The 18898-nt window shown below is 34.9% G+C and overlaps 1 protein-coding gene across 1 annotated transcript in view; it reads left to right on the forward strand.

The window, feature by feature from the left end:
* unc5db (unc-5 netrin receptor Db) overlaps nt 1–18898 on the forward strand; it is a 261505-nt gene that overhangs the window by 121166 nt on the left and 121441 nt on the right. Inside the window, exon 2 of the mRNA XM_056457840.1 lies at nt 7396–7611. Within this exon, the coding sequence (XP_056313815.1) occupies nt 7396–7611 (216 nt within the window). The remainder of the gene's footprint in view (nt 1–7395; nt 7612–18898) is intronic.

Raw genomic sequence — 18898 nt, forward strand, 5'->3', positions numbered from 1 at the left:
GTTGTTATTTTTTTCTTAATTATTTTATTTATTTATTTTTTTTTTTTTTGCTGAAGTTTAGTACTTGATGCTGTGTTTTAATCATGTTTATTTCATTGCCAGGCAGTTAAAATAGTTTCACTTCTTTTCACAGCAACAGATGGCAAACGGATCTGAAGTCATTTCAGGTTATTTCTTCGATTCATCACTGGAGTCTGAGCAACGGTCGTGAGCAAAAAGAGCTGGAAAAGTTTTATTCGTTTCTGCTATAAGAAATATCCAGACTTATCACCGAGAAACACACTTTTAATCCTACTGTTACAGTACATGCTTCCTATATTATTGTGAACTTTTAACTTGTACATCTGTTTGGTTCCTGTTTCATCTCATCATTAGTGTGATTGTTTACAGCTGTGTCTACTTAGTTTACTGTAATTGTCTTGTGTTGTCCCTGCTTTGCCACATCGTTGTTGATCTTGGTTTGGTTCTTGTGTACCCTATTTCCTAGAATCTGTTTGTTAACTAAACTTTTATTTACGCTAGAATTCAACATATTCTTGTCTAGTCTCTGATGCACCTGGACCAAATTTACTGAAACAGTTGAAATAAGTGAAGCATCATGTGAGGAACAGACATTTGCATGAATAGGAAAGTGAGCCAGTACAACGTTGCAGTGCATGTATATATTAAAATCGGCTTTGTAGTCAAGCAGATCCACTAGGAAGAATAATGAATTCTGTTGAAAGGTTGTGGCCACCTTTTCTACCGTTGACCCTTTTGTAGCAGAGGGAAGTGATGTCGCCATATTCGGCTCGCGAAACAATTTTCATCTTGTCAGCTAGCTATCTGCAACACTGCACAGCACAATTGTCTTCCTCTTTCTCTTTTTCACCCGGGAGTAAAATACAGTGGATATTCATGGTTTTCACAAAAAGGAAGTGACCTGCTGGCATGTGATTGAAGTTGCAGGTCCAGTTCATTCGTTTTACAAACCTAAGCTTTTGAAAGTGGTCTCTAAAAACAGTTAAATCAACTTAAATTACTTCAGTTTGTTACACCTAAATTCAGTTTTTTCAACTTGATTGCTAAAAACTGATGTTTAAGTTTTATTTTTTTACAGTACTGCATAGAAAGAAAAGAATGGTTTATATAGAATTGAAAAAAAGATGACTTAGTTTGTAGTCACAGGTAAAAAGAAATTTTAATTTACAAGAATATATCAATATTTTCATGTAATCACACAAGTAATAATTAGTGCTGGGCAATTTTTTTGACAAATTAGATAAATTGGTGCTTGCAATTATTCATTCATTCATTTTCTTTTCGGCTTAGTCCCTTTATTAATCTGAGGTCGCCACAGCGGAATGAACCGCCAACCTATTCAGCACGTTTTTACGCAGCAGATGCCCTTCCAGCCGCAACCCATCTCTGGGAAACATCCACACACACTCATTCACACATACACTCAGTCGCTTTGGATAAAAGCGTCTGCTAAATGACTAAGTGTAAATGTAAATGTACACATACACTACGGACAATTTAGCCTTCCCAATTCACCTGGACCGCATGTCTTTGGACTGTGGGGGAAACCGGAGCACCCGGAGGAAACCCACGCGAACGCAGAGAGAACTCCACACAGAAACGTCAACTGAGCCGAGGCTCGAACCAGCGACCTTCTTACTGTGCAACTGCGTCATCTGCTTGCAATTAATCACATCCAAAAATATAGTTAGTTTTGATATAATTTAAATGTCAAGTAACAAATAAATATCACACACACACTCACATTTGCTTTTAAGAATTGTGGGTACATTACATACAGTGCTCAGCATACGTAAGTACACCCCTTACAAATTTAGGTTTTAAATTCATAATTCAATAGGAAGCTATTGACCTTATTCTTTGCGTACGAGTGGGTTATTAGAATCTTTTTGGCTCGAGACTTCCGGTCTCATTCACTTCTGTTCATTTTTAGAAGTTAAATAAGCTTGTTATGCTGCTTGATGTTGCAAACTGATATTTTTTCTTATTATATTAATCTGCTTTGTCTGTATAGTCATGAACACACTTGTTTGTAGAGCAAGTTGTTTGGCCATTTTTTCAGTTTATTATTCCGATTCAGTTGCCTAAGGGTGAAATGACTAGGTTGGCCATACATGATAAATGCGCTATATAAATATGTGAAATTACATTACATAAAGATTTGAACAGTTTTTTTTACATGATCTTTTAAAATATTAGACTAATTTGTTTTTGTTGGAGTATTTACGGGAACTGTCATATCATAAAATATGCTGATGATTCTGGGATTGTGAGTCTCCTCCACGATCAGAATTTGGTGCATGGTCCTCTTGTGGAAGAATTTACTTCCTGGTGTGATAGATTTTCTCTCCAGTTGAATGCGAATAAAACAAAAGACATGGTGATAGGTTACTGGAAGGCTTCTCCTACCCCCAGCATAACAAATATTAAAGGTTTGGACATTGAAATTGTTGACACATAAATATCTAAGGCTTGTTATTGACAATATGTTAACATTTCAACCTAACACCCAGGCTGTCTATAAAAAAGTCAGTTTTTTTCTGAGGAAACTTAGATAGTTTCGGGTTTGTACCTCTATGTTGACTATGTTTTGTTTTTGTTTTGTCACTATTTATTGAATCCGTTTTATCTTTTTGCATTGTAGCTTGGTATGGTAATCTTAATTTGTCAAATAAGAACAGGTTGAGTAGCCTTGTGAAGGTGGCAGACAAGATCATCGGTTTTAACCAAACTGGTCCAATGGTAATTTACCATAATTATATTTTAAAGAGTGCTCAGGGTATTCTATGCACCCTGGATCACCCATTTTACTCTGTGCTTCTGCTGCTGCCATCAGGACTTTGTTTTAGAGTTCCTATTTGTAGAACAAATAGAATTAGAAACTCTTTTATAATGGTGGCCATTAGGTCATTAATTGAGTCCAGCAGGGAGGAAGATGCACCTAAAAATGATGTATTGTATGTTGTGTGGTAATATTTAGTTTACATGGAACTTCGCCTGTGTTGTGGCACCTTGCTTCAATTTTAGTTTCCCTAAACAGGATAATAAAGTTGAGTCTGAGTCTAAATTTGCCATATGATGTTATTTACTGTTATTTGAACACGGTTTTTACTTTACTATAGTTCATAGAACAAGAAAAGAAAGTGTTCATCTTTATAATGAACTGAAAAACAATAAAAAGCTAAGAACTCCTTTTGACACCAAAGATAGCAGCCCAGGGTCGAATCACCCGCTCTGTGGAAGTGACAAAAATATCCTTAAATCACAAAGTATCTGAAGATAGCAACGCTTTAAAATGTGATGCAATTGTGTAATTTTTCTTCAGTTAATCTGTCTACAGTATATGTGCTCTGTGCAACACAAATTCCTGCCCACTGCGAGTCTGCCAGCAAGCATCTTCAGAGGAGTAACATTTCTTTTTGAATTATTTAGAGTGAGCTCCATGTTTTGTACCTTGAACTTTGAAACCCTGTGTAATATTGTGCATCTAAGATTTCCTGCTTTTTTTCACCGTACCCATGGGGCGATCTGTGACATTCGCCTGATATCTCTAGTGTGACTGTGCTTTTCCACTTGGCGATTCTGCAAATAGCCCAGAATGCACTTCACCGTGAACTAGGTATCACGCGCCTGGGAATAAATCTCTGAACAATACCTTTAATTTCTTCAGTGCTTCTTCAGAGCTGTAGTTCTTTGCACAGATCATTCAACAAGAAAAGGTTTTAATTAGAGGTTAAAGTGCTGTTGGCATGTTTTTGTTTTACACATAATTAACATGTCCTATCTTCAGCTCTGTTTTGGCCCCTCTTAAAAACTTTTCAAATAAATCATGTAAGATGAGGGGAACGGGGCTCTTCGCGTTTCTCTTAATCAAAGTGCATTTGCGCAGAGATTGGAATTGAGTAGTGGAGACCGGGGGCAATTATAACACACTGCATTTCTTCACAAACAAGCTAGACAGATGACACTTGAGCACAGCTGTTCACAGTGATGGCCATTAAATCACCGGAGGTCACGGGGTCAGTCTGCTGCTGCTTTGTAGCAGCCATTCATAGCATGCGGTGGGATATAATAGGGCTGCATGATACTGGAAGTGAATGAAATTGCAGTATTTTTTTTGTTTTGTTCAATATATACTGTGATATGAATATAGTTTCATCTGATGAATTAAATAGCGCTATTTGGAATTAAATTAGAATTTTAGATTGATTGGGATGATTTTTTTATAGAGTGGATCTGCATAAAAATCACAACTATACTGCAAAAATGCTTGTTTCTAGTTCAAATATGTAAAAAATCTTAAATTAAGAAGCATTTTCTAGTTCAATCAAAACATGTTGTCTTGTTTTAAAAAATAATATGAAGCAAGTTAATAAAAGCAAAATAATCTGCCAATGGGGTAAGCAAAATAATGTGTCCAAAAATAAATAAATAAACCATTAATGCTTTCCTTGCCTCATTGGCAGATCATTTAGCTTGTTTTAAGGAAAAACTCACTTAATTTGGCATATTATTTCTTTAAGTGATGTTTTATGAACAAATGTTCATAAACTTGATCAGTTTTTGACGCGGCTAATTCATCATTGACAATCATTCTGCTATCCAATCAGCTCAAGACCAAACCCCTATTGTAAAACTCAATAGTCAACTTTATCAAATGGAATGAGTGTAGTTAACTCTATATTTACTGAAAGTTAATTCTACTTATTTGAAAAGTGTTTGAACTCAGTGCTGAAGGTAATGCTGAAGGTATTGCAGTTGCTTAGTTGAAATAAAAATATTGATGCTAAAATATATAAATATATCCTTAGGCCTGTCACAGTAATCAATATATCGACTTATCGCACAATACATGCACATGACTTCAATTGGAGGTGTCAGTGTCAGTATGGCTAAAAAAAACACTATAGTATTTATTATAAATTACTTTAGTATACTTTCATGTGGTGTCTGACAACTGAAAATAGATCTGGTAGCAAATACCGCAACCTCTGTTACTTTTTACCTACGACTTTTTCTGTTAACATTTGTTATTATTTAATTGTTTAGGATGTGCGTTTTCACATTCTGATTCCAATGCCTAAATTAACAAATTGTTATAATGACTATAATTAAATGAAATATTTTTAGGAATAAGATATTATGTGTTCTTTGGAAGAGTGTACTTGCATTATGATGCTATTATATTGTCATTCTGGCATTATAAAATGAGTGGCATAAAATGGTCTTGTGTGGCATAAAATGACAATAATATTGTTTATCACAATGTATTTTGGTGCATTATATCGTACAACAAAAATAGCTATTATGACAGGCCTATATATGCTAAAATATTGATACGAAAATGATATCATTGTGCTGCATATAGTATCTAGTAGTCAACACATTTGTCGATGATCATTTACATCAAGAATTTTGCATTTAGTAATGCATAGTGTATTGGTTGCTGTCCCTTACAGAAAAACCACATGATCTTTACATGTCCAATCGCAAATCAAAAGCACATTCAAATCATGTGTGAAATATGTTGAATGTGTGGCTTTGAAATATTTATGATTATGATAATATATTAATTTGTAAAATTGTTGATGGATTTCACATGAACATTCTCCCAAGCCAATGTTTGACATGAGTTCTTTTAACTTGAGCAAGGCTGCAAATTTTCATTCGAAAGAAAAGTAATAACAGTCAAATTGTAAATGATTAGAATTTACTCTTATTCATTTATGATGTAGTTATTTTATGTTTAGATTTATTATTTAACAATTAATTTTACTCTTGCGTTGGTGATGCTAAATATCAGCCTTCAGTGACGCATTACTCTTTCGAAATCACCTTTATTTGGTGATTTTGGGTCTTATATTTCTTATTGACAATGATGAAAGCTCATTTTCAGTTCAAAAGATTAAAAAGAACATAATTTATTTGCGTAGAATATTTAAAAAATAAAATATATATAGATATATATGTTGTTTTTCAGCCAATTTTAGTCATTTTAAAGCATCTTAGCTGCATTAGAAGCATTTCGAAAATAGCAAAAAATGTAAATAATTGTACATGTTCCCTTGCAGTATCTACACTGTAAAAAATAAATCTATAAAATTTTACGGTTAGAAACCGGCAGCTGTGGTTGCCAGTACTTTACCGTTTTCTCGTTTTTACAGTAAATTACCCTATTTCATTAATTTATAGAGGTAATATGTCTGTATTTTAAATTACCAACATCTACACATCTTTTGTTACACAATTAAACACGTCAACACAGCCATATGCAGGTGGTGATGAGTAAGTTACATAATGAATTAATGCTTATCACAAATAACTTTTCCCACAAGCAGAAAAGTGTATCAATATATAGAAGGTGCTCAGTGTCATTCACACAGCTACTAAACACCAGTATGGTAACACGCATAAAATTAAAGTCATGAAATAAACATTGTTTATCAACATTAGATGTAACATAAATCTCTAATGTACATTACTGATGGGGAAACAACTAAAAAGATCCATAGTAATGTCAACAAAAAGCATAAAAAGTGATGTGCCATACAGGGAATTTTGGGAAAGTCAATTTACGGTTATTCACCGTATATATTAAGGAAACATACCGTTAACTAGGCTTCAGATTTTTACTGTAGCATTTTTACAGTTTTTTTACCGTTGAAATCACGGCCATTCTTTACAGTGTACAGTATTCGAAGAGTGTACATTGGAACTGCTGTTTACATGTATTGTTAATCAATTCCAAGTGACTGCAAATGTGGGAGGTAGTATGAAAGTAGTGAGATTTCAGTGAGCAGAGTTGAATTAGTTGGTTATTAATGACTTTCAAGGGATTTTTTATTTCTTTCCGCACATCGTCAGCACCCCTTATCTTACTTGTCTCCTCTGTTTCATCTCTATTGGCTATTGGTCTGTCTGCTGTTTTAATTCTTCCTTCCTCTTTAGAATGATTGGCGAAAGAAAGAAAAATAAAACAAACCCTCGGCCCAAGAAAGAGCGTTCTCATATTCTTCTGCGCCGAGATGGATTTTAGCTCATCAGTCAAACACAAAGCAATCAGTCGCACCCTCTTCCATCGCTAATTCTTTTATTCTTTTCATCACAAAAGCACTCAGGGAAACCTAATGCGTTTTTAAAGTAGAAAATGGCTCGAATTGTTTTAGTGGAATTGTCTCTTCGGCGTACAGTTTAAAATCAATGGGAAGCTCAGAATATTCCCCGGAGGAATAAAAAAGCACCATATTTACGAACCCAAAGCTGATGAAATGTTGAGCACATTTGCATAAAAATGATCCTAAAATACTTTTATGAGCTTAAATTGTGCAGAAGCGTGCTAGGGAAATTTCTCATATGTGTTAATTGATTTCACAGGAGCCGTCGGTGATGCCCTTGCTGATTCCCTGTCATCAGTTGGTGGGACGTTACCTCACTTCCTGCAAGAGCCCGAGGATGCTTACATAATCAAAAACAACCCGATTAAGCTGCGCTGCCGTGCCACCCCAGCCCTGCAGATATTCTTCAAATGTAATGGGGAATGGGTACATCAAAACCAGCATTCCTCACAAGAGTACATGGACCAAAACACTGGTAAGTCTTGCGGATAATTGTTATTCCTTTAAAAAAGAACTCTGGTTTATATGTAGAATGATCTTGTTTAAAAGGATATTTTACACAAAAAGGAAAATTTGTTGGGTTTTTATTTACCTTCAGGCCATCTAAGATAAAGACGACTGTGATTTTTTTTCATTATTAGAACTTTCAAGAAAGTTTTAGCTGAAATCATGGCCCCTGGCCCTCCAAATAAATGTTACCCAAAGCTGCGCGACATATGACCTCTAAATGAATAGGGGTATTGTGATTTCTATTGTATATTTATGTTAGCACCCCTATACGAATGAGTGGCATAACAGTGTTTAGTCACGCTGTTGTTTTCGCTTTTATAAGTGAACATGAACAAAATAATTTCGTCTTTTGTTTAAATTTAAATAAACAAAGGGAGCCATTTACATTTCGTTACCTACTCATTACCTACAAAACTACCCTTCTGTGTAATGTTCCAAAGAGCTCCACTCCACAGTGGAAAATAAAATCGTATCCCTGCTGTCTGGCCCGGTTTGGCATGGAACGGAACGGTTTAACATAAAGAACGGTTCAGCACGATAGTGGAAAAGAGCTTAATGGTTCCTTGAGAGTCAAACAGTACAGACAGGCTAGCCAAAATTATCAACTAATTTTTGGCTCATGATAATAAATTGAGGTCTTATGAAGTAAAATGATAAGTTTGTGCAAGAAACTGAGCTTTTTTGTTGACTTTCAATGTGCCAGTAGCTGTTGACTTTTTTAAATCAGCATAAACCAAGGTTTTAGCTAAAAAAAAACGTCCTAAATGTTCTACTTAAGTAAAATAAAATCACATATATCATACACTGAAAAAACGATTCAGTGGATTTTACACATTTTTTAATGTAAGTGGTTGCAAACAATTTATTTGGGCTAAATTTAAACAAACAATGTAAATTGAACATTACTATAGCCCATGTAAATTGTTTGCAACAATTTTACAAAGGAGCCGGAGACGTGTCTGATTCGCTTAATGAGCAAATCGCTCTAATTGCTTTAGTCTGAAAATCTGAACTTTAGCAGAGATTTGCGCCACGTTAACAAATCAGGAGCTTGCTCTTGTATGGGCGTGATTATGACGTAGCGCCTGTTGTTGGTGTCCCGAGGGGAAATCCTCCTGCTGACACCAGACAACAGCTCATCAAACTGGGCTCGGCTCAGTTAGAAGCATCGCTGAAAGCTTCCATTGTCCAGGTACAGTTTCTGGAGTAGTTTTTGAACTCACAGATTTAGTGCACCTCTGAAAGCATCTAGTGCTCTCAGACACGGCGCCAGACGAATCTACACTGTTCTTCAGCCTTCCTAAAGCACATAAAGCACAGCTACTCTCTCAATAAAATCCATGTTAGCCACTTAGCAATGAAGCTAGAGTCACCGAGCAGACAAAAGCCCCGCCCATGACGCAAATCCACGTCTATCGTGAAGTAAATTTGATGCTCAATTAAAGTGATTTTGCTGCACAAATTACGCAAGTACACTCTAAATGTTCACGCGATTTATTCATGCAAGATGCTTCTGGTCTGAACACAGCATGAAGAGGAGTAAATTAAACAGTAACCTTTATTTTTGGGTGTTCTTCTATTATTCAATGGGTCAGTTCAAACACATTCAGTGTTTAAAAACTGCAAATACATGGTTTATGTAAAGAGATATTTAAGTTATAAATAAAAGCAAAAAATTCCTTGACACAAAGCTCTGTTAAATATCATTTGGGAAATATTTAAAAAAAAAAAATAAAAAATCAAAGGAGCGCTAATAATTCTGACTTCAGTTTTTTTTAACGGTGAGGTCAAATTGACCCCAGTGGGGAAATGTTGCTATTAGATTTTAGCTTAATAGGAGGGTTAAGAGTGTGACCAGTTAGACCCCAGTAAACATTATTATGTTTCCTTTCTAAATGTTCATCTTTCATAGCCAATTACCAATTGATGCATTTTGTTAACTCCATTTGCAAATTTACTGTCTGTGAATTTTATGCCATAAATTGCTGCAAAATGTATTGCAGTTTTCACACTACAGTTGGTTATTACCCAGTATCACAGAATACATTTAGACATTTGTGATCTTCTCATTAATAAAAGATCACAGCTGGGATGTTTTAGCAATGCAAAGCTATATTGACATCAATAATACTATTATGATTCAGACCTGTGAATTATTATAGTCTTGTACTCGCTGTCTTTGCATTGCACAGTTGTATTTTTAGCCTGCTATAAGTTTAGATTTTACTGGAATAAAAATAGACTGTGCTCTGGCTAATGCAATATGCCACAAATCATTTTCCATAAAATATGACTGTGAAAAAATGTAGCTAAAAATATCTCCTATTCATTTTTCCAGCTCTTCTTGTGAAGTTAGGTGTTATTTGGTTTTACAACTTGTGTAATGTTAATTTGATGTTTCCTTGGCAACTTGCCAGCGGCAGTAATGTCCAGTTTCACTTAAGCCAAATTACAGGAACTGTCAGAGGTACACACTCAACAGTGCATCGATTAGAGGATTTCATCTTTTGTAATAACTAAAAAAATATATATTAATCAAAAAGCTAATCCACCAGCTCCTCTGAAGCACACCATGATTAGTCCATACAGGCATTACCTCACACGAAGGCTATGTGGCAGGAAGAGCCTCTTAATTGCTTCTGGAAGTTCATTATTGTGTGATTGCTGTGCTGTGAAATTGTCGAGTGCTTGATAATGGGAAAATGAAAAATCACAACAAATTATTTTCTCATCTACATGCGGGAAAAGTCAGAGAAGTTTAGACAAACTTGCTTGCTACTGACACTTACAGTAAATGCATTGCCAAACAAAGCAATTTGCTTTGATTATACATTTGGCGTGATAACACATTTATTATTAATACATGTTGAAATGTGCGTATTCAGGATTGAATAAGAACAGAAAGATGAAGTTATATTAATTAGAGAGGCACTGATTGTTTTTTTTTTTGTTTTGTTTTTTAGCAGATTCCGATTTCCGATTTTGTTTTTAGTGTGACCTTTGTGACCTGCTCACAAAAAACCTAACCACAATTATGACCCTTTTTTTCCTCATGCAGCAAACATAAAAAAAAAAAAAACATTTAACTGCATAATCGCATAAAATGTTTAGAATTCTTACTGTCTGTCAAAATGAGCATCCCTGTGCAGCTCAGAGAGGAGAGGTATCTCTGCTCTGGACCTGTTCAGATGAGGGGTGCCAGCCCAAACGTTCTCTGTCAGGATTTCATCATGCACATGGTCTGCATGCAAGGGTTGAGATTAAAAAACTCTGGCCATGCTGATCGGTCCGTTCTTGTTATACGACTCACAGTGCGCACACACCATTCTTTCAACTAGGAGCACCTGGAAAGCTTGATATGATATGATATATATATTTATATATCATATATATCTATAACTATATATATATATATATATATATATATATATATATATATATATATATATATATATATATATATATATATATATATATATATATATATATATATATATATAGTTGAAGTCAGAATTATTAGCCCCCCTTAGAATTTTTTCTTTTTTAAATATTTCCCAAGTGATGTTTAACAGAGCAAGGACATTTTCACTATGTCTGATAATGTTTTTTTTCTACTGGAGAAAGTCTCAATTGCTTTATTTTTGGCTAGAATAAAAGCAGATTTTAATATTTTAAAAAACATTTTAAGGTCAAAGATATTAGCCCCTTTAACTATATATTTTTTTCCGATCGTTTACAGAACAAACCACCGTTATACAATAACTTGCCTAATTACCCTAACCTGCCTAGTTAACCTAATTAACCTAGTTAAGCCTTTAAATGTCACTTTAAGCTGTATAGAAGTCTTGAAAAATATCTAGTCAAATATTATTTACTGTCATTATGGCAAAGATACAATAAATCAGTTATTAGAAATGAGTTATTAAGACTATTATGTGTAGAAATGTGTTGAAAAAATCTTCTCTCGCTTAAGCTGAAATTAGGGAAAAAAATTAACAGGAGGGCTAATAATTCATGGGTGCTAATAACTTTGACTTCAACTGTATATATACTCTGTAACTTATTCGAATGTCTTCATAGCTGCAAAAAATAACATGAAACGGTGTTCACTTAACATCTTTTTTTTTTTGCTTATTTAAAAAAAATAAATAAATAAAAACTTTAAAAAGTTAAATAATACAATTTTGGTTATTTAAAAATAAGCCTTTAAGCCTATAACAAATGCCATTATATCTTTTTTATTTAGTAAATCTGTTTTTGTTTTGTTTTTATTTAATAAATAATGTATTTTCTATTTGGGCTACTTAAATTTATATTCGGGCTACCAAAAACTGAAGAGTGCCTGCCTGAGGGCTACCAGGAATTCAGAAATTTTGCGAGCCCTGCTGTACATACATGCTCCTAAATTTTGCAACATGTTTACTTGCTGCTGTTTCTGCACCCTTGGGCATTTGCATTTCACATATCATCACACACAGATTCATCATACTGTTAGCCTCAAAGGACACAACACCATCATCATCTCAACTGAGACCCAGGTCTTGTAGCCAAATGACAAACCATAATTCATATGTGAAACAGCAGGCGTTAGGTAGAGTAGGATGCTCTTTCCTCTAAATGTTTTTGTTTTTATCTATCTTGCTATCAGTCATGCAACAGATTTTGCAGCAGATATTTTAGGACAGGTTGTTCACAGTTTCCTGTTCCCCCTTTGCTCTGTCCAGCTACAGTATGGAAAGCAGTAATTTCCTCTCCTGAGAATATACTTCCCCCATTACCAGGTTCACTGCCTGTAGTGTTGCCAAGGCGATGAAATGTATCAGTCTGGACCCAAGTGGATTTGCAATTAGAACAGCCAGAGGAAGTTTCCATTCGGCCAATCACATTGCCAGCTTTACATCAGTGCTAAACTCATAACCAGCGATAACAACATCCTTTATAGTGCCCCACCATGCCACTATAATGGATGACAAAAATGGCGATTGGATTAGAAGGACGCTAATCAGAGCGGCAGATCTACAAAGAATTGGATTTTATTGATTAGAGCATGGGTCTTCAATGTCATCGCGAGCCGAAGATAAGATCTCTTATTTACCAGGCCGGCTGATAAGCGGCAACACATTGCCCTTGAGTTTAGTCCGTGTGCAGGTCGAAAGCTACCAATCCAGACCCGTTGGACAGAGACCAGTTGCATGTGGCACAGTGTCTGAACTTGACATTTGGTATGCCGTTTTTTGAAGTGTGTTTGTTTTTGTGGCAGCAAACTAAAACCGGGGCCATATTTTGTTTTTCTTTAGGAGCATAAACAGCCGACAGAAGGGCAGCAGAAGGGACTGTCATGTTTATGACTGATAAATATAGCAGATTTTCTCCTTCATAAATAAACAAATGGGTGACAGTGTGGATCATCCTACATTTGTATCTTTATTTAATTCATTTAAAGTTTTCCGATGGGGTATCAGCTGGTTTTTCCTCTAATGCAAATTAGTGCACACATGCAGAGCTGTGACAGAAAATGTTTGTAATGTGAGAAAATGTGTGGTCAACTTACTAACAACACAAATGCCAAAGTTTATGGTAGATAAAGTTCTTGTTACAAAGCTAAAATACACTCTCAGAAAAAAAGGTACACAGTGGTACAAATAATGCTCCTTAAGGACCAGTTTTGTACCTTTGTAAAAGTTGTACGTTAAATGTTACAGAAAAGACCTCTTATGATTCTGTTCTGTACCCTTTATGGTACAACTGAAATGACGGTACACAATTGTTCTCATAAAAAAAGTTACATACAGTAAGTGTTGGACAACTCCTTTATTACAATATCTATTAAAATAAATAGCACTGGAAAGGCATAGTGGTTTTAGGAATAATTTCCATATTAAAACATGAATCATCATTTAAAAGCGTATGTTTAAAGAAACCCAAACATGAATTATTAAGTTCTGTAAAACAAAACAAAACTATAAGTATTGTAAAGTAAACATTTAAGGCATCTTTAATAAACAATTGGTAAACATTTTTTGATGAATACATTTTCATTATTGAAAGTAAATTAACTTTTCAGTGATTACAAAGGTATTGGGTGAAAATTGGAGGAAAAAAAGTCTTATATTGTACATGGGAGAATGTATTTCTGTAACATTTTTGTTAAAAGTGTAGTGAAATGTTTAGCAAAAGTAGATCTTTTGATTAATGTTAAAGTATTTTTTATTCTTTATTGTAAATGGAAAAGGTGCATGTACACAAAAAGAAACTAAAAATAAACATTGTTTAAACATGTATCTGATGTTTTCTATTTACTAAAAATAAATTGACGAATTTTGGGTAAAGCAAAATGCCTTTAAACAATTCTTGAAGGAACACATTTGACACTGTTAAGGTACAAAGTGTCTTGTCACTATAGTGGTGCCTTCATGGATCAGATTTGTACCTTTTGAAGGTACAATATTGTATTTGCAGGTTTTAAAAACCAAAGGTACATTTTTGTTTAAAAAACATAAAAAGGTACTGCCCCAGTGACAAGGGTTTGTACCTTCTTTGGTACTACATTGTACCATTTTTTTCTTATAGTGCAGGGTGCAGTTTATGTTGATTGTCCTTTTTAGCCATTCTGTTGACTACTAATAACTTAGCAACTACATGTAAAATGTTAGTTAGACTGTTAATAATAATAATAATAATAATAATAATAATAATAATAATAAAATGGTCTTCCATTTAGGTACTGACCGGGCACAGCCATGCTTAGCTTCATTGTGTGACCATGTGAGAGTTGCAGAGACATAGCTTAGGGTTTGGGTCAGATGAATAAGTTGAAATATTTGTGAAATCAGTACAACATGTCAGCAGATATTGAGAGAGTCAACTAAAACTCTTATAACTGCTATATAGCGTAGTTTTAAACTATTCTAGTCAACTGAATAACTGAAGGGCACTATCAAAATGGTTATGCAGAAAATATTGTTCCTGTCATTCTGCAAATATGAACACATCACTTATCAAACTGTTTTTAGCATGAGCTTTTTTCAGAAATGATGAGAACTGATAATGCCTGCGGTACAGTATAGCCTTCATATCGAGTCACTTTCAAAAAATGGACAATTTAATGAGAATGCTCAAAACTGTGCTCCATTACTGTCAATTTTATAGACCACTTGAAAGCATTCAGACCCATCAATCTCACTAAAATTACCATTACATGGCTCCATTAACTACTTGGTTCTGATTGGTCAGTTGCAGTAAGACAGTTTTTGAATAATGACATCAAACTGCGTTATCAAGCAAGTATTACTTGGAACTGATTTCCTACATGTGCTTGCATGTCATTCTTATTGAAACGGTAAGTCTTTTTTGTGTTTAAATATTAAGTAGCTGTGTGATTAAGCAGGGTTACAGTATATACAGCAGGGAAAATAAGTATTTATTTACATATTTATATAAGTAATAAGTATTTATAAATAATATAAAGGATCTGTTGACATGGAATCAAACCAGATTTTGGTAAAAACTCAAACAATACAAACATAAAAATAAAACAAAACAAATAAAATCTAAAAATGAGTTATGTATAATAACATTGGAATGATACAGGGAGAAAGTACTGAACTACTGAAACTTATTTATTTAGGCAGCTTAAAGAAGTCTCTCATATGGAGAATGAAGTCACATGAATTGCTCAGGTGTGTTCGTCTATCTAATCTGATCCTAATTTTGTTTATTCTATTGTATTTATGGCAGGTGATTGGCTGGGCCATTCTACATTTGATTTACTTTCTTTAAAAGCATTTGAGAGTTTCCTTGGCTGTGTTTTGGATCATTGTCTTGCTGAAATGGCCACTCCGGTTTCATCTTTATCATCCTGGTAATGTAGATGTCGGATTGAAGCAGCAGATATTAATTTACAACGAGGAAGGGCAGAGGGTTGCTGAATAACTATTGAGAGATTTCAGCTGCTGTCTGGGCTTTCACTGCCTTTCTACACGTCCATTTCTTCATGTGTTCAATACTTTTTCCCTGCAGCATTTAATTTTATTATGCATAACTTAATTTGTAAACTAAATAGATTTGTTTTCTTTGCATATATGAATTTTTCAGAGGAAAATATCAAGTCAACGCCACCTTCAGAAATATGTTTTTTGAGAAAATTGGTGACGTCAATACTTACCCCCCCCCCCCCCCCCCCTGTATATAACCAGCTAGTCATTAGCACAGCATAAACCCTTTTGGGTTTTATTATCCTACTCAAAAAACAAACAAACAAACAAGAAACAAATGAAAATGGATTGAATTGATCAATTGGGTTAAAACATTTATCATGTCACAAATTATTCATATTTGAAAGTTTTCTTTTAAACTTTATCCGTCAAAAAAACAAACAAACAAACAAAAAACAGTTTCAGTTTCTTCAATCTTTCAGTTTCCTTAAATTATTGAGTAGTAAAGGTTTACAATGTTATGTATGCATAAAATAACATAACACAAGCTATTTCAAAACCATTATCATATTTAGAATCATACAGATATTTCAAAAATAACTTTTGCAGTTATGGTAAAGTTTTCTTTCATAAATATTAAAACCTCATACACACCCCACATGTTTGTAGTGTACAATTTGACACAATGACAAGCTGACTGCGTGTTATCCCTAATTTGAAAGTTGTTTGTTATTGTTGAAAATGTTAATGTGAGCCAAATTTATCATTCCTCCATTTATCTCTTCCTTCTTGTAGGCAAAGAGTCTGATTGAGAGTGCTTGAGTAGTTGCTGTGGATTCCATGATTGCAGAAATGATGGCTTTATCTGTGCAGTGTAATATTTTTGCACATTAGTGCCGTAATCAGTGACAGCAACATGTTTAATACATCAGCTAATTATATGCTCTCCAGCATTTCTTTTGCCCCAGCAAATCAATTTCTGAAGAACAGAATGCCTTAACAACCCAACCCTAAAGGTGATGAATGTGGTTTATGACACCAGTTACTGAGCATCCCTGGTGCTTAAATAATTTGCTCGGTTGAATAGTAGCGCAGCAGGAATTGAGAAGAGCTTCGTTTTCACTGGTCGTACAATGACTAGTAAAACAGCAAGATGCATTCTTTCCTCCCCACATGAGCATTAATACTGCTTTGGGAAAGAATTGTATAAATATTTCACTTTTATTCTTCACCACCGACAAGGGAAAGAGATCTGAAACTATCAAAGGTGTTCGAAAGAGCTCCAGTCTAGAAAACCACCTCAGGTTTTATTTGTGCCAGGCTCTGCGAAATCAACCAATGAGGACAGTTATAGAGCATAACCATCACATGAAAAATCATCCTCGGCTAAGTCATTTATCAGGGATTTGCCAAAGGAGGAAGAAACGACTGCCGCGCTGCTCGCTGTGCCTCTGTTATTGTCCTTTACTGATAAATGACAAGCTGAAACTTCTATACAGCGGCACACAAATAAGCCCCACAGACTACTCCATTTAGGATTATAACTTGTGGATTAAGGTAAAAAAAGAAATCTCAGTTGATAGTGTGCTGGAGAGACCATCCTTCAGAATGTGACCAGAAAGTAGACAAAGCTTTTGCTTCCTGTCTGTAGATTAGAGGCAAATAGAAAGAGGCAGATTCAGACAAGTCCCAAACACTATAGGGGCGCAGGCGCCGCTAGACCTGATAATGAGCTCTTTGTGTGCCCGTCATACCTGAAGTGAAGGCCTGGCGACCTGGCAGCAGTGACAAACTAACAATGACAAGATCTTTCCTCTGGCTGTGCGTCTGCATGCTTTTCTTCTTTGCCATGGAGTGTCACATTCTAATGGCTGCTATCATCAGGAGTTAAGTCAATGTATTCCTGCAGTGGTTTAAATGAGTGGGAGTTTTTTAACTAGAAACCGAACTGTTTGGTGGTTGCGAGCCATTTTAATATCTGTTTTTAAAGGATTTTTGTGTGTGTGTGTGTCATTATTTTTTGTTTGATTCCCTATTTTCAGCTCCACATGACTATTGGCATTCAGCAGCCAAACAGAAAGCGTTGTCACCTGCTCTAAACTCTAGCATTTCTCCTGCTTTTGAGAGAAATTACCGTGCGCGCACTGTAAAATTATGTGGGCACGCCATTATAAATGTCACCCAATCAAAACCTGCGAATTTGTATGTAATATAATGGAGAATGAAAACTCTTGCATGTCTTGTCGCTCAGCCTAATTGGTTATAATGGCAGTGATGTAGTTGTGTTATGGCGTGCTGTTCGCTTTCACTGGAGATTGCCTGCAATGCTTCACACTGTGACTGGCTGGGGTTTTTGTTTCTTTCCAGGTGAGTGAAAGCTCACAAAGAAGTCTTGTGCAATTATGTAAAAGTGTCTGGATTGCAGAATTTCGGTATTTTTTTATTCATATGCACTTACATTTGATTATGAATATTGCTGAATTACAGTATAAAGGGGTCCTATTATGTTTTTTCACTTTTTAATCGTAGACAGTGTGTAGTTTTTATGTTTGGGTAAAAAACATACCGAGTTAAAGCGTCTGAAAGTCCACTCCAAAGCTCATTTGGACTACTAGGGAAGTCGATTTCCACAAAATCCTGTGATCAATGATCATTTAAATTAACAATCAATTATCGATTAATCGTTAATCACCACTTCATCATAAACACAAATAAGCTTTTGAATTATTCGATATATTCAACTAACAAACCACCCAAGACTTTTCCATTCAGAAAATTACAGTTATTACTTGTTGTAAGAATGGAGCTCGCCGCATGACTGGCCATGACGCGGCATAATAAGAATATAAGATAAGATAAAATAGCTTAAAACACCTTCATATTTTAGAGAAAGTAGTTAAAGTTTGCATAACCAATCATTGATCTACTCCAATCGCGACCCATAATTAAATATCATGCAGCCTATTTCTGATACCTGACCCATGGATTAATGGCAGCACCCGCAGATTTTACTGAGATCCGTGCATAACAGTGTTTAATGTGTCCCCTAGTAGCAAAGAGAGTGAATCTGTAAGGTAATGTCAACTTCACACACTTGATTATTTAATGTGTAAAGTTGTGAATTTGTGTCTCACAACACTAAATTTATCCTTTAAATGTCCATGCTTAATGAGTCATCGATGAGATCAATAGATTAAAAGGCTTACAATTAATCGTTCATCGAGGAATTGTTAGCATTTTTAACTACAGCCTTTTTTTACGGGGTTTAATGATGTCACTAAGCAGCCCAAATCTCACCTATGGAATTTCAAGGGCTAA

The sequence above is a fragment of the Danio aesculapii genome, chromosome 5 (genome assembly GCF_903798145.1).
Source record: "Danio aesculapii chromosome 5, fDanAes4.1, whole genome shotgun sequence".
Classification (NCBI taxonomy): Eukaryota; Metazoa; Chordata; class Actinopteri; order Cypriniformes; family Danionidae; genus Danio; species Danio aesculapii.